The 21,610-nt window shown below is 43.9% G+C and overlaps 1 protein-coding gene across 4 annotated transcripts in view; it reads right to left on the reverse strand.

Moving 5' to 3' along the window:
- LOC137884148 (arginyl-tRNA--protein transferase 1) overlaps positions 1 to 21,610 on the reverse strand; it is a 53,919-nt gene that overhangs the window by 4,155 nt on the left and 28,154 nt on the right. For all 4 annotated transcript variants that reach the window (XM_068725866.1, XM_068725864.1, XM_068725856.1 and 1 more), the window contains 2 exons: positions 18,886 to 18,985; positions 4,156 to 4,276 (listed from right to left, as the gene is read on the reverse strand). In XM_068725866.1, the coding sequence (XP_068581967.1) occupies positions 4,156 to 4,276; positions 18,886 to 18,985 (221 nt within the window). The remainder of the gene's footprint in view (positions 1 to 4,155; positions 4,277 to 18,885; positions 18,986 to 21,610) is intronic.

A 21,610-nucleotide genomic window follows, 5' to 3' on the forward strand; every position in this document is an offset into this window, starting at 1 on the left:
GTATTTTTCTAAATGCATTGTGTAGTTTGTGTATCGCAGTGCGTAATTGCGTGCTTCTGGTTTGGCGCCTGCTGGACGCACTCGAGGTCCAGGGGGTGACTACTTATGTCACACATTTTTTGGTGTGTTTATCCTGCTGAGCGGGCAATGCCCCTACTTCTTTCTCCCTCAAGCAAACACTAGATTATGAGTGTGTGAGAGATAACACATATGTGCTGTGTAGAATGTGTGTGTGTGTGTGTGTGTGTGTGTGTGTACTGTATGTACTTTTGCTGGAGCCCTAGGGCCCTCGATGTGTCAGCAACAGGCATGTAATCAATGTGAGCCTGCTTTGGACAGAGTAGTGTAAACTTTGGATTAGCCGTCTTGACACACCTCATTAAGACTAGCTCTGTAACCTGGTCACCCGGGTTCACAATCTGAACACACACCCAGCAACCCTAATTCTCTTTCACCCCTGGGTGAGGTTTGGAGTTCGAGGCAGGCCTTAGTTGGGGAATTTGCTGACAGTTTGAAAACTGAAATTTCTTAAACAAAAATGTTATTTTTAGATCCTTTGTTCTCAGGTTCTCACTTTCAAGTATTCCAAGTTGTATTATCAGTCTGTGTATGGACACGACTGGAGATTGTACTGTAAGTGTAATTGTTATTTTGGGCTCGACAAAAAGACAAGTAACATGCATTCAACCAAGTACTAAAAGACTTCAAGGAGTAGGAGATACTTCAGAGCATCTTACAGAATGTCTTTTGATCCGCTAAAAACATGCTCTGACTTGTCGTATGAATTCTTTGAAAATATGTATATTCCTACAATCCTAACCCTTATCTCTACCGAGCTTTGTAATTTATCTCACAGTAGCACATTTATTTGATGCATCACAAACTTAGCTTAACTCTGTTGACAGGGTTATGGATACAAATTTCAGGAGCTGTATTTGACAATACATTCTGTTGTATGTTTGTTGTAAATCAACAGTAAGAAACAAAGATGAGTGTGACACTCCTATTTCATGAAAGCATAGTGAGCAAAAAAAAAAACACAACACACTAAAATAGCTAAGACAAGGCACCGCTGTTCAAAGTACTTTAAACGGGCCTAGATATATATTAATCATGAGACGTTAAGAAAACATTAAAATTGCAATTAAAAGACAATAAAAACAAGCAAAGCGAGAACGTGCAAATAAATAGCTGTAGATTTGAGAGAAATTGGATTTTAAAAAGCAATAAAAACATTAAGCAAAAGCAAGCAAATAAATAGTTACAGATTAAAAACAGAAGGTATTCATCTAATTTATTGGAAAGCCACAGTGAACATTATTACAGTTTCAGCAGACCTCAGGTACTCAGTTGGCTTGTTCCACAGGTTAGAAACTAGAAGCTGCCTCACCTCCCTTAGTTTTGACCCAGGTAACACTCAGTAAGCCCCCTACACATCACCCGAGGGGTCTGGATGCTTCGCAACGTACAAGTAAATCAGAGATGTATTTAGGCCCGAGTAATGTGCTCCACTCTCTTTGGGTTTGTGAGGTCTCAGCATTCTGGACGAGCTGCAGCTGATTTTTTTACATAGGAGATTCCTACACCATGAATTGCAGTCAGGACTTCCCCAGGCCATGAAATTGCAACATGTCTTTATTAAGGCCACAAAGAAGCCACACATTGATATACTGCCAATTAGGACCGGGCCACAGGCCTAAACAGCGTACCATGCTGCTAACCTGACGATGACACTGCAGACTGACCACTGGGTGTATTTCTGGAGACGACAGAACCCTCCACACAGTCTGGCACCACGCAGCTTGGCAACAGACCTGAGAGCTAACCATCAAGACAGCTAGCACTGAAATTTAACGAGACTGCTTTTCGGACAGCCAGGCCTTCGATAAAAAAAATGTCAGGACTCGTCCAAGATCATCAGTCCACGCAGCAATGGAGGCACCGCAAGAGCCACAGGCACACAAACACTCTGGCCGCAGTAAAAACAACTAACTCTGAAACCGCCACCTGGTCCTCAGTCATTTGTGCCCATTTTGGAATTAGTGGTATAACTGACAAGAAAATGTCAGACCTGCCACCAGCTAAGCTGTTTATGGCAACCTGTTAAATAACCATCCTACAAATACTCTATTAAAGGTCATTTTTCCCCGGGTGTGGTGCTTTCACCACCACTTGAGTCAACAAGAAAGGCTAGCCATGAAATCAAAAATGTAGAGTCCTTATTTCCTTGAGACAAGTGTTAACATTTTATTTTGGAAAGTGGCATCAATGCCACAGACTGTATAACAACCCATTGGTTTGAGTTCTTAATTTTGGCTGTGCCATCTTGTTTTTTTGCAATCAGAAGTGACAAGCGAGGATGCATCCAAGTACAACCGAATGCCAAATAAGACATTTTTAAACGACCAAAACCGGTACAATTAACTTTCATGAACTGAAAACAAACTGTGAAAGGGTTAAAGTTGTAAGACGACAACATGGACAACTCCAAGAGCGGACAACGGTGTGGTAGCCCACCCTAAAGCATAGGGGTGGTTTATCATCTAGTTTACTATAAATGGGAACCTAACATACTAAATGAACATCATGCTGTATTAAAGAAGACTTGAAACTAGATTGAGACCATAAACTCATGTTTACAATGTCTACTGAGGTAATAAATCAAGTGAGAAGTAGAGTCATTTTCTCATAGACTTCTATACAATCAGACTTCTTTTAGCAATTGGAGGAGTCGCCCCCTGATGGCCAGTAGAGAGAATGCAAGTTCAAGGCACTTCAGCACTGGCTTCACTTTTCAGATCCAGAGGTTGCCTCCTGATCAGTGCCAGAGAGATCTTTGTTCTTTGAAGTTCATCATTTGTGTTGGTTTTTACATCTCTGCATGGCATGAGTCCAGGTATGACCTCACTACAACAAACTCTTGAGCTGCCTTTCTTCAGAATCACATATCCTTCTTTCCTCCTCCACCTCCCTGTCAATCTGTCTCTCATTGTATTGTACTTCTCTCTCTTCTAGTGCCAGCACACAACCACCAGCCTGCCTCCCTTTCACTTCAAATCTCTATAAAATCATTTTCAGCACGTCTCCCCACTCTCTCTTTCCATCTATTCTTCTACTCTCCATCTCTGACTCTTCATCTATCAATCCTAGTCTACTTGACATCTCCCATTACCGTCTATCAGTGTCTCTTTCCTGTTCGGTGCCTGTTCGGTGATGCAGATTAATGGGAAAGAGTAAACAGGAGACGGCTGGCCTCTGCATGCGCAACCACTCGGGTTACAAACACTAGCAATATCCATATTATGTATGTGCCTATGTTTAAATCCATGCACAATGTTCCCTCATACCAACAACCTCCAGTCATCTCCTATCATACAGTATCCACTATCTGTACAGTAAAGCGTATTTAACTTCTTCATTCCGAGGCTGAGCAGTGCCCTACACTGGACCATGTCACTCTACATGAGGTGGGAGTCTTTCTGCTCCGCGTGCATATAACATAACATGCGAACATTTTCAGTAAGATTTTTGTGGGAGCTACAGAACATTCACTGAAAACCACCAAGAGCACAAAAATGCTGAATCCATACAGCAGAGTGAGCAGAGACTGATTAATTAAAGGAGTAATAAAGGAGATAAAAAATGTATCGTATATAATGTATATAGTCTCTCTAGCCATGCATCTATGCAAAAAAAAAAAAAAAAACATTCAAATCTTTCCTCTCAGATTCTATTAAAAACTCTCCCTGGCCCCCTTCTCACAACTCGCCAGTCCAGGCGATGGCCGTCTGCCAGTCTACCTTCTGCACGTGGTTTATTAGAGCAAATATCACTATTCATCTAATGGCAACACGGTCCTTCCATAATGACTCCGCTGGCTCTGCTCTGACCATGCTGAAGGATCATGGTGGAGTGAGGACTGCGCGAGCTGTTCACCCCTGTTCAGTGACTGCAGGCTGCCTCGGAGCAAGCACACAGATTTCAATACAGCACCACCGTGAAACTGGATCAGACGTCAACACAAGGTTCACGGGTTCATCCAGAACAGCGTGTAGGAAGAACTGGAGGATTCTAAGACGGCGCTCAAAGTGGCAGCTCAGTAAGTTTCAGACGCTGAATGAATAATGGTAACGGTAGGGGGCTACATAGTTGTACCTGCATCAGGATCCTGGTTGAATCGAGCATAGCGGGAGTTCTCCAACTGGGGTACGCATTGCTCTATTGGTACCCAGGCATAGGTTTCTGGGCACAGGAGGTCTGAAGGCCGGTACTGCCCCTGGGGATACAAAAGGGACAGAGAGAGGGAGAAAGAGGGTTAGAACTCCTGCTTGAAAATCGATTAGTTATGAACCGTTTTGTCCGGGGAAAATGCCAAACTCTGGCTTTTAACGGTTTCTTAAATGTCAGAATTTCCTTCATTATTTTATATTGCCATAAATTCCTTAATATCGTTTGTTGGACTCAACAAGCAAATTAAATACATATTTTTCGGTTTTGAGCATTGTTAACTATTTTATGACATTTCATAGACTAATTAAAACACAAAACGGATAAATCAATATTAAAAACAATACATTTTTACAGCCTTGGTAACACTAATTGACACTACTAGGGCTGTTTCTTCTTACACAAATTATCGGCCATTTTGGCCTTACAGTCGATGAAGATACATTTGGTCGATTAGTCTTTTTTTTATGCTTTATTCATGCTGAATGAATTATTCCCAATACAGTTAAGACCATATCTCTGGTAAACACAATAGAGTGGTGCTTTTGTGTGGAAAATAGATTTAATCAACAAAAATCGTATGAGTGTAAGTCAGCAAAGATTTTCTTTGGTCGAGGACGGCCCTACACACTACGCTCGTAACCTTTTAGGGTCAAAGGTTTGACAAGTTGTAAAGTGACCTCAGGGTCAGGATCAGGGGTGAGACCTGGATCAAGCTCTGCTCTGTTTAAGTTCTTTGTTTGAGTCTCTGTGTCAGGAGTGTTATGTTGTCTGCGAGGCCGAGCAGGAAATGTAAACACACCAGCATATTGTAATGTGTGCTTGTGAAATGGGTACAAGTCTGTATTTGACCTAACATTTTGGATGGAAAGTAAACCAAGCTGAACAAAAACAGCTGCAGGGCACAGAGAGAAAAAGAGTGAAGGGGTTGAATGAACAGAAAAGGAGGCGACTCCATTATCAGAGACCTGTGTTCTATCACACGCCACCAAACAAACACAAACTGCTGATATAGCTCTGTACATGCAGGCGCCTGCAACAAACCCACAATAATATCTATTTTTTTAGAGAGAATAAACTGGAGGGCAAAGACTCCAAAATTTCATCAACACACGGTTTCATACACAGCTGAGGTCAAAAAGTGCAGGACGAGAGAGAGAAAAAAAACGAATGCAGATGTCATTACGAACTCAAAATAAGCAAGACAAAGGAAATACCATCCGTGGTGCTCTGACCACGACCCATCCGTCAGTGGGCCTTTATGGAAAATATGCTGCTTGTTATTACATGCAGGATAGGACGCCATGAGAATGAACTACGCTGCTTTACAGCACTGAGAAATGGAAAACAGTAGAGTGCAAAGGATTCACTCAGTCAGGCTTTTCCCTCCTCACCTTCAGCCACCTTTTTGCTGCGCTCCATAACTAAGCGAAGGGGTGCAGGGAGAAACGGCAAAAAGTATTACTCAATTGATAGAATCACACAGGCCAAAGCTGATGTACAGGCTGTGCTGTGGGGGGGGGGGGGGGGGGGAAGGCATGTCAGACGGAAGAAAAAGACGCCAACGTGCTTCAAGTGCCTCCGCTAACAGATGGATGGTGGTGGAATGCCATGCATCTGTAGCAGCGGTGGACACACACATTGATCGGATGCTCTCCGTGTCCCGACAACCTACAGCCTTCTACAACTGTCAGCGCAGTCAGCTTGACACTCGCACACTCTGCCACACCTCTATAGGCTCCTTCAACACCGCAGTGGGACACGCCTCTCTATGCAGAAAAGCACAAACACACACACAAACACACACACACACACACACACACACACACACACACACACACACACACACACACACACCTGCCCAGCAGTAGAGACACAGTGAGACACGCATACTTTACCGCTATAGGACTCGGCACACCGACATTGCACTTCAACCCGGCCCGGGAGCGTATATAGGGACGGTGGAAGGGAGAAACAGAGCAGAAACAAGAGGTGCGAACGGAGTAGCTAGTCTTTAAAGAGAAAGCGTAAGAGAGAGAGGAGAAGAATGAAAACAAGCGAGGACAGACCTTTGAGAATGCCACTAGTCCATGAAGAAAAGCAGTTGTGTTTTTGTGTTGCACTTTATTTCTTTTATATATGCACACTGATACAAAGTGGATTCCTGATTTCTGAAGGCCTCTGTTTTGTGTTTACAGTCCAAAATGATATTTCCAGTCCTTTGCTGTGACGCTTCAACAGAAAGAGAGGTCTATCTGACCAAAGAGAGAGAGAGAGAGAGAGAGAGAGAGAGAAACAGTAAAGTCATGGCACACGCGCAATTCTCCCGCTGAACGGAGGAAAGGCTGAAGAGAAGGACAGAGGAGTGTGAGAGGACACAGCTATTAGTGGTCTGGACAGAGGAGAGGGAAAAGAAGAAAGATGAGAGTACCAAAAAGCTTCTGTCAGCTTCTTCTCTTTATTGGACTGAAGACTGAGCTTACCACTGACTTTCTTTATTTGCTTCCTTCCCCAGGTTGGCTTGAAGGCCCTGTAATTCACAGCTACCCCTGCAGCTTCCCTTGGCTCTTCTTCAGCCCAGTGTTTTCTGCTTCAGCGTCAGCTTGCTCACAACATCCATCACGTTATCTAGCAGTAACTTAGAACAGAGGATGCAGTAATGGTTTCCTGAAACTTACATCCTTGAGAGAGAAGACTGGTGTGAAGAGTCTAAGAGCCAATCTAATAGCTGGGAGTTAAATGGCCAACTATGTTAGCGAGTGTTGTGAAAAAGGCCTCAGGAAGTGATGGTTTATCTGTGTGTGCAAGTATACATGTGTTTTTGAATGTGTCCACTCAATTGAGTTAGCTACACGGCCGATCAACAGGTTGAGGGTTTCCCAGACAAAGAATATCTTTTTGGTTTGGTCCTCCTCTCTTCAGTGGCTCTGTTCCTCCCTTTCTAAATGCCCAAACCCTCCCTCCCTCCCTCCCTCCCTCACAAACCAATCCGTCACCATCCCTCCATCCTTCCCTCCTTTCTGTGCTCGCATGTTCAGACGGATACGGAGGTGATGCCGATGACTGACAACCCCTGAAAGGCTCGTTTAGAGAGACGGAAAAGGAGCTGGGGGATGAAAAAACAAGTGGAGAAAGAAGGAAACATGTACAAACTTTAGCGGGACAGACTTGGCTGCTGTCGGAGGTGTGAGAAAAGAGAGGAAGATTGGATGAAGACGGGGAGGGACGAGAGAAAAATTAGGTGCAGATGGGTAACGGGATGGTATTTAACGTCACTGAGACGAGGACTGAGGCGAACTGATAGGAGCAGTCTGGGTGCCAGGATGAAAGGGGCCCAGGACTGAGAGGATGTTGGAAGACTGGGATGAAGAGGGGGGGGGGGCTTGGAAAGAGACTGACGTGGGGGAAGAGCTAAGCAGACAGAGGGTGAGATGGAGACGAGAGGGAAAACAGACGGATTAGAAAAATAAAGAGCTGCATTCAATCGCCGCCACATAAAACAAAATGGAGACTGTACACTTACAAGTCGGAGAATGCACTCAGTCAGACAGATCTATTGTTTTTCAGTGTGTTTGTTAAGTAATGCGCAGAGGTCACCGTTCATAGGGAGGCAATCTTCTTCCCGATGAAATGAACTTTAACAAGACGGAGGGGGAAATTACTCGACCTCATTTGAATAACAAGCTGCCCCTGGGTAAACAATTGCACAACCTCATTCATCAAAAGTAAATAAACACACATCTCCACCAGGGCTTGACATGTAGTTACGAAATACTTTGCGGATCTATTATCACGCCGAGCTCCCTCTGTCACACAGCATCGCTCATTCTTTTCAGGCCACACACACACACACACACACACACACACACACACACACACACACACACACACACACACACACACACACACACACACACACACACACACACACACACACACACACACACACACACACACACACACACACAGATAGCAGAGGCCCTGCTGTCAGAGGGAACTTTATTACCAACTCAACCACTCAAAGGCATAACTGTCACCTTGTTCCTCTTCTTCATTGTGCACCCCCCCCCCCCTTATTCTTGTCTTGTTTTCTCACACCCCTCAAGATACAGAGCGATGCCTCAGGCCCGTACCTATGATGATTTATATGAAAAGCAATTAATCAGACGCATAAATGGAGTGCCTCGCTGCAGCCAAGGAATCCTTGTGAAAACCTACACCGCTTTTGCCTCCTGCTTCTTTGCTTCCTCCTTGCCTGACTATGAGTTTGGTGTGTGTAGAGTTGAGACAGCTGTCATCGTCTCTTTCACATCTCCAGGTTGTCCAAAATGGTCGACAGGTAAAAAAAAACGAATTCACATTCTTCCTCAGCACATCACCAGTAAAACAGTTTAGTCAAACTTTAACATTTTGCTGCTGTATTTGAAACGCTCGCCAGGTCGCTCTTAATCAGAACACAGCTTCTAGACAGCACAGGAAGTGATGCGTTTTGTGCATCACAAAATGGGTTTGTGAGGAGCAAAACGAGGAAGAACTCTGACGTTGGTGTGAGTTGTGGACAGATTCGTGGATTACTGCAGCCATCCTTTGACTCTGGCATTACATGTAGAGCTGAAACAAAACATTTAATTGATTAATCTGAAAATTAAATCAGCAGTTGTTTTGATAATCAACAAATTATTCAATGCCAAATATTTCTCCGGTTTCAGCTTCTCAAATGTGAGGATTTGATGCTTTTCTGTCTTAAATCACTGTAAATTGAATATCTTTGGGTTGTGGTCAGACAATAAAAAAAGCGATTTCAAAAAAATCCACTTGGGCTTTGGGAAATATTCTGACATTACATAGACCGAGCAATTAATCATTAAATTGAGAAAATAGAAAATCGATGAGGAGCTAAGGCCAGCAGAATTAATATCACCTTAAAGCGAAATATAGATGTTCAATCAGTGCTGATGGTAAATGTAGTCCACTGACAATAAATCTATGTCCCAGTAGGTGTTGTATTGACCAAGAAAAGTGATTTCTCCTGGACCAAGATGCATTGTGTGTCAAGTTGTGCTACATTACCCAAGCTCTCTTGGTTTCCCTTGGTAGGCCATTAAATTAGCAAATTTGATTGACAAATATCTCCCCAAAATCGCCCTGCTGGTCTTGGTTTTACAAGTTTATCTCCAGGATCCTTGAGAGGATCTCCAGCACAAGTCTGTCCCGTGAGGAGGAAAACTTTCATGGATAGTAACACGCGGCTCTTTCTCTCGAGGTTGTCGTCGGCGACAGCGTCCAACATAACTCTCGCCGGCCAAATACGGCTTAATATGCGAGTCAGCCAAAACACTGTATAATGTACACTGTAAATAATCCTTGTCCATACCGTTCTCTGCACTGTTGGAAACGTAGCTAGATTGCAACACAAGTGAATAAAACAAAGATGTTTTTGACAGCTACCACAGCTGAAGTAGCACTCTGTAGTTCTTTATCGTCTCCAAATGCGTCGAATTACATCACTGGATGAAGGAAGAACAACGGTTTTGCAGATGCGCACCTGCAGGTATTTTTCCACACTCTATCCCTAACTCAGGAAGATAGAGATAAAGTTGAACATCTGCAAATTTCCCTTTAAATCACTAAAGTTTCACTTTATAAATCATTATTCCTACCCTTTGTTCTTGTGTTCCTCTTGTGTCTCCCTTGCTTTCTACTACTTTTATGACACTGTCTTTTTATTATTAGCCCCACTATCATGTGTCGATACGAGGGAGATCTCAGACACGAGCACATCCTGCATTAGAGGGAGACTTTTTGAGGATGAGATCATTTATTGCTTCGCAGTGGCACAGCAGTGTCATGGTTCAAAGTGATCCTCTTTCAGGCTCGGTGGAAGAAAGACCAGAAGACAGGAGGTGGACTTGGTGTCCTAGTAAGAGGGTTTCCCTGCCTCCATCTGCGATACTTTACACCCACATCTGCTGCTGATTTCCTGCTCATATCTCCAGTTGGGTTTCCACCCACCCTACCCCGAGCTGAGGTGTCCCTTTATGCGTGTGCGCACAAGTCAGGCACTGTGCAGAATGTCTAAATGCAGTCTCAACAAGCCTATTTTTGTTAACAGTGTCAGAACAGCTTAAAATCTCTACAGGAAAGAGCATTAAGTTATACAGTAATCTGCTGGTCAACTGAACACCCACTTCAGTGTGAGACAGAGCGGCTCCGAGAGTGTGATGTCAGGCTGGTCGCAAAATAGATGAGCTCACTAATGTTAGACCTTGCTCTGTTTGCTCCGGGCAAAAGATATCCAAAAATAACATGCAATACAAATAAGCAGCCTGATTTATATTCTAGGCGGTTCAATGCAATAGCGAATGGGATATTAGGTCAGGATTAAACACTTGTCAAGCACTCTCAGCAGAAACAAGGACATTTGACCCAAACAGACAAATACGGTCACCGTGTCACATTTGTGGTCTCCTTGCAGTACGTTATTCAGCTGGTTGTCACTCAGGGCCAGCCTGAACCCGGTGAGTATACAAAGGGGCCTAGCGTGACCCGAAGCCGAGCAGACCTAACCTATGGTGGCCCGGGCCAGCACTCTGACCCAGGGTCACATTCATCCAATCTTAGTCAAAAAAAAAAACAATAAACAGAAGCCCTGATCCCTACATCCGTACACTCTCTCAAACATAGCCCTCTCACAATACGCCCCTTCTATCGCATTAAGACTGTTGAAACGCATACGTTCTGCCCAGACAAGGGGGCACGGCAGAGGGGGCCTCTTGCCGCTGATGGACACACGTAAACAGCGCCGCTCACACAAACACACATGCAGCTAGACAAATAGCACCAAAAACGAAGCAGGCTGGACAGAGGGACAGCGGCAATGAAAGACATGTCCAAACAAGCCGTGTCTCAGAATAGACCACAGAGGCCCACTTTCACCACAGTCTGTGACTAAATGTACACATACATTTGTGTGTGGGGGGTGTGTGTGTGTGTGTGTGTGTATGAGTGCATCTTCGTTTGGGGAGATTTACGTTAACTGCTGCTGTTTAAACACTCCGGGGCCCACCAAAGGCCTTTTCACCCTGCTCGACACATTACCACAGGACGACCTTCAAATAAAGCATCTAGGCTGGTAAGTCTCCCTCTTGGGCCCCTAGACAACCCGCACAATCCCCTCCACCCACCCCACTCTGTCCCCAGCACTCCCTGGCCCGGCTATGCGTCATGGCTCCACGGATGACAGGTTAATGAGAAGAAAATATTTTTACAGGATCACATTTCTACGGAGCCCTGAGAACCAATGGCAGCACTTTTATGGGCATCAGCTCACAGACTGGGGGCACTTTTATCTCTTTATCTCCTCTGGTCTTTATGGGCAGGCGAGCTGTTACGCCTGTCTGACACAGACCACAGCTTACTGACTTGCAGTCGGAGCCGCAGCCCCTAATCTCGGTCTTAAAACCCCACCTTCAAACTGCTAACTGCAAGGCCCTCCACCCACACTCTGAATAAGTGTCCGACTGCATTTATGAGAGCGGCTCATTCTGTCCAGTAGTGCTTATCAAAGATCTACATTCCCTTGCCAAAAAGAAACCAGGCGTTTCAGACAATGTGGCGCAGCTGCAGCAGGTTTGAAAATAAATAGTGGTGAAGTTAATGGCAAGGCAAACACCTCAGGCTGGCAGCTAGTGGGCTCTGGATCTCCTCAGCATGACACCGTCTCCAAACTCTCATTTTCGCCCTCGTGACCTTCACACCTTCCCCTCGCTCCTCACCTCCTGCTACCCCCCCCCCCCCCGCCCAACTTCGTCCTTCCACACACAGTGAGACTGAATGGTCTGACCTGACCTCTTGAGCTCTGCCCCCTCAGACCATCACGCTGTCAGCGCACCTCCTAGGGAAGCCAAGCAGTGGCTGCCCCGAGACTCTGCTGTAGCCTGTTGATGATTTGTTAAAAACACAACCGTGGCAGGACACATGGTTTTAAAAAAAAATCAAAAAAAAGAGATGATGAAGCATAAAAGAGAAGAGAAATTATTAAAAACTTGAACAAATGTTTCTGCTGAGAGGTTGCATTGTTGGTGGTCTCCTGTCGAGCTAAGTCAAACAGAAACGTTTCTGTCAAAAAGGCTCCAATTTAAGACAGGGGGAGGGGAGCTGGACGGCAGTAAAAGAGGTATGCTTTAGCTTATAAATTTCACAGAGAGGGTGAAAATGGGCCTAGTTGGGTTTGATCTTATTTTGACGGGCACAGGTTTTCTAAGTCGAGCATTGTTGGAAGGTATTGCTGTTGGCAAAAAGAAAAAAGAATGTATAAAAACGAACTGAATATCGTTTCATCTGAGGAGAATAAAGCAGAAAAGAAAAGACAAAAAAAGAAATATAGCGGTAAACACATGAGCCCATCAGACTCAACATGGAACACTGCACTCAGCACAGTAACTTCATACCACCTCTATTCGAGCCGTCATGATTTAGTGCATTGTATCATGCAGATATGAGAAAATGTGATGCCATGTTTTATCTTTGAACGAAATCAGTTGAGTTTGTTCACACTGATCCCTTCTCTCTCTATCAATCTTTCATCCTGACCAGCATGGTGGCTGGTTTCTTAAACAGTTGCTGAAAGACGAACGGAAACAAAAAAAGAGGGACAGAAAGAGAAGGAAAGGGGGGGGGGGGGTTGGCTGCACTGCGCCTGGACCTGCAAGGCCTCTGAAGCATAAACCCACAGGTCCACACTAACACTGCTGTTCACCGTAAACCTTTTCAATGCAACTCATCAAAATGTTTCAAAGAGGTTAGAAAGTTTACGCCGAGAAAGGAAAGGAATGGAGGAAAAAAATGCCCTCATGAAAAAAACCCAACATATTAAAAAAAAGAAGCTGTGTACTGTACAGAATGGTATGCAGGGATGGGGCCCTACATGGGAAACACCCACCTCTAGATGCCCCAAACTCACTCACTGTCACTCTTAATCTGCCCAGATGTACAACAAGTGACATGCAGAATGTGAGGTCACACACGAACACATAACATACTGTCTGAATGAGCCCCTCGAGTGTAAATAACACACATGCAGGGTCCTGAGAGCTGCAGCTCGGAGCCTTTCAGCATGTCACAACCTGCGACTGCGTACCTGGAGAGGAGGCGGGACCGTTTGAAGGAGAGATTTATTACATTAATATATATATATATATATATATATATATATATATATATATATATATATATATATATATATATATATATATATATATATATATATATATATATATATATATACACACGCTGCAGGTTATCAATGACACGGCAATGATTCACAAAGATGAGAATTGTTTTTCCTTTTGGACCAGCTATTCAGGATTTGATTGATCTGAAATTAAATCAGTGCGAAAAGGAAAGAGTCCTTTTGTATTCATCACTATTCAACTTAAAAAAAAAAAACATCTGTGTGCAGCTCATGTGCATCCTGAGAAAATGAGGTCCTGTGCCTGAGCTGGGAGGCAATTTGTCATGTCTAATTGATGAGAACGAAACTCATGCAGCAGGTGACAGAAAAGCCCGCAGCCACACACTGATTAAGGAAAACATTAGCAGAGCAGCAACTGACTGAAACCAACGTCAAATTCTTTCATCGGTCGTGTTCCCAGCATACTCTTCCACACGGTGGCCGACACCTGGATGGATTCATTTCAGGTCCACTGAATTCAAAAGCCATGTGGTAAACTGCTGGCTGTTGCTAGAGAACTGACCGCCTCTCTGACGGTGTTTGTTGTTTGTGAGCGAGGAGGAGCTGGTCTGAAAGGGAACGGAGGTGCAGCTGCCGCAAAAAAGGACTCTTTAAAAGTCAGTGAAGTACCGCCGGGAAACGAATAATCCTTTTCATCTTGCCTCCTTTTCTCGTTTGGCACACATTTTGTCACTCCTCTTTTTCTCTCTTCATCTGTCCTCTTCCTCCTCCTTTCACTTATTTTGCTCACTCCTTCTTTCTTCCCCTCTGTGGAAAATGTAATGGTTTCCTGGGCTCAGAACGAGACATTCTTTCACTGTGAACAATAATAACAAGAGTAAGAGCCACTTCATATAACTCCCTCACTAACTGGGTATTGTGTGTGTGCGTGTGCGTGTGCGTGTGTGCGTGTGTGCGTGTGTATGTGCCACACTTGAAAAGTGCTTGATCTGTTAAAACCAGGTACTGCAGATTGGTAAAGCCAAGTGGGTGTCTGCCTCGTTTGTTATCATCAAAGTCTGCTTATTCAGTACTTAAAAACAACCGACATGTACAAGATCTCACATACACACACACACACCTCTGCAAAGAAATGGAAAACCACTACGACGTGGCACCGATCTTTAACTCCTCGCTCTGTCCAAAACGAAAAGTGGAAATGTATCAAATGAAAGCTAATGAAACTCTGAGTATGTTTTGTGAGCTGCTGAAGCTGGATGGTGGAGTTATTGGAGGACAAGGGAATAAAACATGGTGAGAAAAACCATGCGAGTCGAAGCGATGGGTCAGGCAGACCATGTCAAGAACATGAAGCCCAGGCAATGAAAGGAAATCTATAAACTATAGCTGCATCTAGATAGAGGGTTATTGCAAAATGTCTCGATGGTGCCAGATTTTTACCGAGCATGCAGTGACAATTTCTTTTTTGTTATGGAAGCCCCAAGAAATGTGCATTCACTCAACACAGAGAAAAAAGCACTTTAAGCCACAAAGTCTCAGTTACTGTCTGAAGTCACAGGAGCAGTTAATTCAGATGACTTTTAGATTCACATGAGAGCAAAGTAAAGAAGAAAGAAAAAAAAAAAAAAAAAGAGTGGCAGAAGGGCCAAGACCTTTGGTCTCATTTAGCCTCCAACTGCTTCACCTTCTGCTCTCTACAGCTCAGCATCAGAGGGCCAGAGAGGGCCATGGGAGGGCCAAAGGACCAGGGACAGGAGCCAGGGGCAGGATGTCACGTCTAACCCTGAACCCAGCAGCCAAAACAGCAAGGCTCTGTGGGACGCTCCGTCCTAGCTTTGAGAACAAAGGTGAGGGTCTGACACTGGCCAGGCAGCCCTCTGCTCCTGGCTGGACTCCAAGTCTTCTAGGACCCTTTAAGGCTGCGCTACAGGACCATGTCCAGGCTTTGGCACTGCTGAGACCTTTTAAACCCATCACACATGGAGCTGTTCCCCTGTGCATGCAGAGATGTGACCTGGCAGAAAAGTCACAACATTTTTTTCCCCACCAACTCAAAACTCAAGAACACTCTAAAAAATAAAAGCAGATACGAGTCAGTCCACTCTCAGACTGTAGCCTTACACAGCCAAATCCCCAACACACAAAAAGCAAGAACATACAAGAGGACAACAATAACAAAAAAACAGCTCAGGCAGAGGCTTAAAAAAAGAGAAACCTTACTACTAGTTTTATAAACTCTCTGGTATGTCTTTGAACACTTTCACCATGAAAAGGCCTTTCATTATGCTGCTGGTGTAAGTTACATAAACAATGCACTTCTATTACTCCTCAAGGAATGAGAGTACTGTATGAAATTCCACCGAGAGAAAACTGATTTTAGAAAGATACGATTTTTTTTTGTATTCCTCTCAGCATGTTGAGTTGAGTTAGGCAATCTAAGCTTCCACCGCATGTCTACCACATTAACGTAGATCAATGACTAAAATGAACTTGTGATCTTAAGCTTTGCTGTACATTAATATAAAAAATCTATTGCTTTCTCTTAATTTTATTTTAATGCTTACCTGATGATGTCACCATCTGGAAGGATGGTGACATCATGATAATCACAGACCAATCTGAAAAGCTTGGCTAGATACTCCAGCACTGATTTGAAGCGCTTACAAGCTGACAATTATATCAGCCCTTTTAATATTCCCTTTTTTATTATTCAAGTACATTTATACGTATCCAAATATTTCCCAAAAGCTCATAATTTGGGAGTGAAAAGCACCACCAGCGTGCACTGAAGGCTAACATGGCAGCCACGTATTTTACATGTCTCCACATTAGGGTGAACGGATGGGTAGAGGGAGTTCCCTGAAGAGGGGGCAGCATGGGTAAAATGGAGAGAGGGAGTGGTGTTTAAGGGGTTTGAGTGGTGTCCAGTAGGGTTCAAGTGCTGGTGTTTTGGTCTTTAGAGAGGCAAGCAGCAGGACGAAGATCCAGAAACCAGAAAACCTCCAACACAATAACAGTGGAGTTTAGGGGCTCCCCATCTTAGCGGCTTGAACAATTCCACAGTATGTCTGTGCATTAATGAACTACTTGGGCTCATATGCAAATCAGACAATAGAGCGAGACACTGTGCATGTGGTGAGGGTGTGTTGGAGTGCGGCTGTGTTTCTGTGGGAGTGCGAGAGCCCAAAAGGTGGGAACTGGGCAACCTTCTCACCCTTGTTCTGTGTTCCTCCACAAGGGTGAAATAGGAAGAAGTGGGGAGGTTTGTGAACAAGACGCCGCAATGGCAAACACACAAGAACAGATATGGGGGGTTGGGGGAGTAAATACCAGCGCAGGGGGGGTTAGGTGCTGTGGTAACAGCGTTCTCAGGCAAACAGCGTGATCAAGATTCAACACACAGAGACGTAAACAGAGCTAACACACTCACATGCATTCCATACACAGAAAACGGGCAAAGCACTACGCAAACCCCAAAACAAGCTTTAATGGACAAAAAGATGTGGCACTTTGCCATAATCCCCAACAAGACATCAGTCTCCCATGAACAAGAACAATCTCTGGGAACATCTGAATGAAATGACAGAGAAATGGAGGAATTAGTAGATGGATGAGAGAAAGAAGGGGTGAATGGTAAATCTTGGCCAAAAGTACTGGACTTGGAAAGGCTTCTTTGTTTCACCATACTTCTGAAGCTATAGATCTTTAAGTGGCGTTTGCTGTGAATGTGAGTCTAGTGGCTCCTGTGTGCATGTGCATTATGCGGAAAAGTACATCAACTACACTTGTGTAAAAACTACGCATGTATGTGCACACATGAGCAGTACACTCCTTGCTACCGAGTTACCGTTGCTGCCAGCAGTGTGACCTTCCTCTCAATCTTTAATGTCTTCAGCAGCCTCTCTTCCTTGCTTGTACCTCTCCTCTGTCTGTTTTTTGTATTTCTCTCTCACACTCTCACTTGAATTTCTCCTTGTTTTTAGCCCTCCTACCTTTGAGGTTTACTGCACATTAACATTAACCTGCTGTTTGGATTTAATAATGCTTCCATGTGCATTTGATTAAAAATGCATTTGCATGCACACGTCATCGTGATAGCTACAGTGGATCTCTGACAAAGCTTCCCTGATCTACCTTTGAATTGTTACAAACACATTGTTAAATGTTTATATTTTAGGTAAAGCCTAATCTACTATGTCATCCTAAAAAGTATACTTGATATGTGTCACTAAGCTTGAAAGAGCAGAATTCCAAACTGCAATACATACAAAATTAGAGCAGGTGTGCAAATGAGAGAGAAGCACAGAGGTAGGCCCACGTAGAGGCCTCGGCAGCTATAATAACAAAAGTAGAAGAGGAAAAAGAGATGGGCTGGAAACCTACATTATGCAAAAGTAATCAGCAGAACAAACTACGTTGTCACTGGCCTGACAGACAGGAAGAGATATAGGTAAATATGATGAGACAGGCATCAACACTGGAGACTGACACAGACTCATCGTCCTGATGTGCTCATAAGACAGCTCTACTTTGCAGCTTTGTTGTCTGTCCTCCACACATGTTAACGGTACGGTAAAAGGACAGTTAGTCATATAGCATCGTTCATATGAACTACATTACAACTAGCTATCATGAACAGATAAAAGAAAGGAACAGTGTTGCCGTCGTGTTTTAGGGGCAGAAGTATGTTTTATCAAATCCAAAGTTTGCATGATATATGTAATATTTAATATACACTGGCAGCAGTTTAACTCACACTAGGGCCATCTAGTGTTGCGGCAATCCTCTCGATGTTGCCAAAAGACTGAAATATTAAATGTAATACCAGTTAGGACTGAACGATTCATCAATTTAAAAATCGCCTTTGCGATGTAACAAATGCAATAAATAAAATAAACGTTTTGTTTTATTAAAGCTGCACAATCTATCCAATCAGAAGGTCGGAAACAGCACCGCGGGCTTCACGTGCAAAGGCGCTACCCTAAGCATCATGTGACATGTGCAAGAGGGAGTAGTTGAAGAAATGCAACATGCCACGCCAAGCTTTGATGCTAGCAGTAGTACTGTGTGAAAATGATCTCAGCAGAACTGAACATTGAAGAGAAAGATATGACTTACATGTCAGAGGGGAACAGTACATCCGTTATCTGGACTTATTTGGGTTCAGACATGCAGAAGCTCGACAGAGTCGGGTATTGCGCAGAGCGTGACCGGCTAAGTAAGATGAGAATCAGTAAGATTCATATTTATTTTCATATATTAATGTTGTTATATAAATGCTGGGTAAAATTGTTCAGCCCTAATACTAGTATAACACCATGTGGAAAAGTGATGTGGAAATGTTTCGACATCTATGTTCTGATCAAAGTATCAAACCTCTTTTCAGCACATGGAGATGCTGTATAAATGAAGGTGAAAAAAACATGAGAAACTTGTTGTACATGTCAGTGTGAGACAATGCATACCTTATACCGCATCTTGGGACAGGAGTGGATGTAAAAGCCCAGGTAGTAGTAGGACAGCTTGGGGGACTGTTTCTGCAGCTGCCTGGTGAAAGCGATCTCCCTGTGGCAGGAAACACACAGACACACCTTTTCAGAGCGGCACTGTAAGAAAAGGCTCAGGCTTTCAGAAACAGCACACATGCATGCAGCTCGGTGCTGTTGCCTCTTACAATGGTGGCTCACTCCAGCGACACTTTCCCCTCTTTAGCTCATCCTGGTTGGAGCTGCTGCATTGCAGTGCGCAGAGTTTTAAATTTCACCGTTTTTAATGTACGTTTATGTCCACACTGTGTTTTAGAAACAAAACATATGTACGCGCAGTAAGACTGTGAACACTAAAGACACACCAGAGATGATCAGCAGAACAATAAGCCAGACAAAGCAAATTTAAAATATACTAATTAATATTGCAATACCTAAAAAGTATTTCTTCTTACAGGTTAGTTATATTATATCAACAGCATTTAAATAAGAGAATAAAGAAATAAAATTGGTGCTAGCAGCTCTGACTAGAGCAGTGCCTAGCATGAAGGAAGTAAACACCCACACTCAATAAGGCAGCTTTTCTTGGTCTCATTTCATTACACAAAAACAACTGCCTTCTCTTTATCAGCATTGAGCCCTCCAACAGAAAAGAAGGAGGTGAAAAAGGAGGGAGAGAGCGTGTAAAATAAAGATTTAGAACTTGGAAGATTTATATGGCTTCTTCAAATACAGTAAATGTCCTGCCCGCTTTATTTTTTCCCCCCAATAGTTTCTTCCTTAATTGCCTCCTTTCTCTAAAAGCCCATTTTCTCCTTTCCCTCTGCTGTTTCCTTCAGTATTCCATAACTAAATTCCAGCTCCGCTTTCTTCTCTCTTTTTGTTTCACTCTTCCTTCCACCCTCTGTGTTTCACCCGCTTAAATGAAGGGGGAGAATTCCCTTTCTTACACTACCTAACAGAGAGAGAAAGAGGCCTTAAAATAAAATAGATGCACTGAAAAATAAGACATGGGACAAAGCAGGCCGAGCCGGGGAGGGGGAGAGAGAGGGAGAGAGAGGGAGCAGGAGGAGAATATAAAAGAGGAGGGTCAAGAAAGAGAAAGGGAGGGAGAGGAGAGGCAGCTAGAGCGAGGTGCTAGAAGGTCACCCGCTTGCTGCCAGGTTCCTGGGTTCCCAGCCCCTTTCCACAAAAGCGCCCGGCAGGCCTGAATTGGGGGAGGGGGGGTCAAGAGAGGCGAGGGGCCCATTCACAAAAAAGCCCTGCGCCCCCCCTTCACTTGAGGCCTTCACACCCCAACCTCCACCCCCATGGCAGCAGCTTGAGTCCGCCATTATCCCCTCTTCAGCCATCTGACACTCCAGCACAAGCCAATTATCAAGCCCTATGCTTCTGCACAGCTTCCCTCATACTGATGTACACACACACACACACACACACACACACACACACACACACACCCCCTAATAGTGCATACCATACCACAAGGTGCTTACTGCAGCCTCGCATGCATGCGAAAACATTTCATTACCAAAAACACTACAGGCACAGTGTGGCCTGATCTGAAACACAGAGTGAGCTACAAGTGATGGGAAGCACACAGAGGTTCATTCAACTGGGGAAATGAACCTGAAATCACATGGCGTATGTATGAACTGTACATATAAAAACACTGGGGATGCCCCGAGCCGGTCTGCGAATCCATGCCTTTATTGTTTATGTAAAGCCTGATCCTTTTCCAATCCCTTGTTTAAGTGGCTTGAATAAATGCTCCAACGGGATCCCTGAAAAATTAAAAATGTGCAAAGTTGTGAGTGAGGGCATGTGAACTAAATGGCACACAACCAACAGCAGCCAGCAGTTTAACTGACATGACATGGCTTCGAGCAAGCCATGTGTGCAGAGCCCCTTTGTGTTGAAACTAAATGTTGCTTTGCCTCTGCTATATTAAGTGTAATACAATTCTAACATGTTGCTGTGGACATGGAACTTAAAATGCTCAAAAACTATGCACAACTATTCAACATATTACTTTAAAAATAAAAAAAAATCATTAATGGAAAGCTGCAATGCAGAATTTTTCAGCTATGTAAAATCGAAATAGTTTTACTTATTCTAAAGTAGGCCGACTGCAGCCTATGTGTGCATTTTGCCACCATTTATTTTTTGATGAGTGCAGTATCAGCAATTACTGAATATTTAAGAACTTGGATGAGGATCAGGGGAAACACAACATAATCGAGACATCCCCATAAGAAAGTGATCGAGGTTGGACACCAGCTGTGTTTCCTACACACAGCGCCTCAGGCACCTCATTATGTGCCTCTTTACTTCTCCTCCTCCTCCTCCTCCTCCTCCTGTCCTCTGGGCCCGTGGCAGAGGGAGCTACACTCCTGCAAGACATTTCTCAACACCCCCCTCTCCTGTTTCTACTGCTGAATCACACACACACACACACACACACACACACACACACGTACAGAGGACCATACACTTGTTTTTGTACTTTTGAAACATACATCTTTCACCACAACTGTAACATAATCAAAACTCTACGGCTGTTTTCTCAGATGATGATGACAAAACAGGGTTCCCCAAAAACAAAACAAAACTAAGTTCTGCTACACTGTTAACATATTAAGCACATTATTATTTTAAAGGGGTGCACTTGTACATGGTTGAACAGCCCAAGTTCCAATGCAGT

The sequence above is a fragment of the Cebidichthys violaceus genome, unplaced genomic scaffold (genome assembly GCF_023349555.1).
Source record: "Cebidichthys violaceus isolate CVI_PGR_0920_01 unplaced genomic scaffold, fCebVio1.0.p SCAF_10, whole genome shotgun sequence".
Taxonomy (NCBI): Eukaryota; Metazoa; Chordata; class Actinopteri; order Perciformes; family Stichaeidae; genus Cebidichthys; species Cebidichthys violaceus.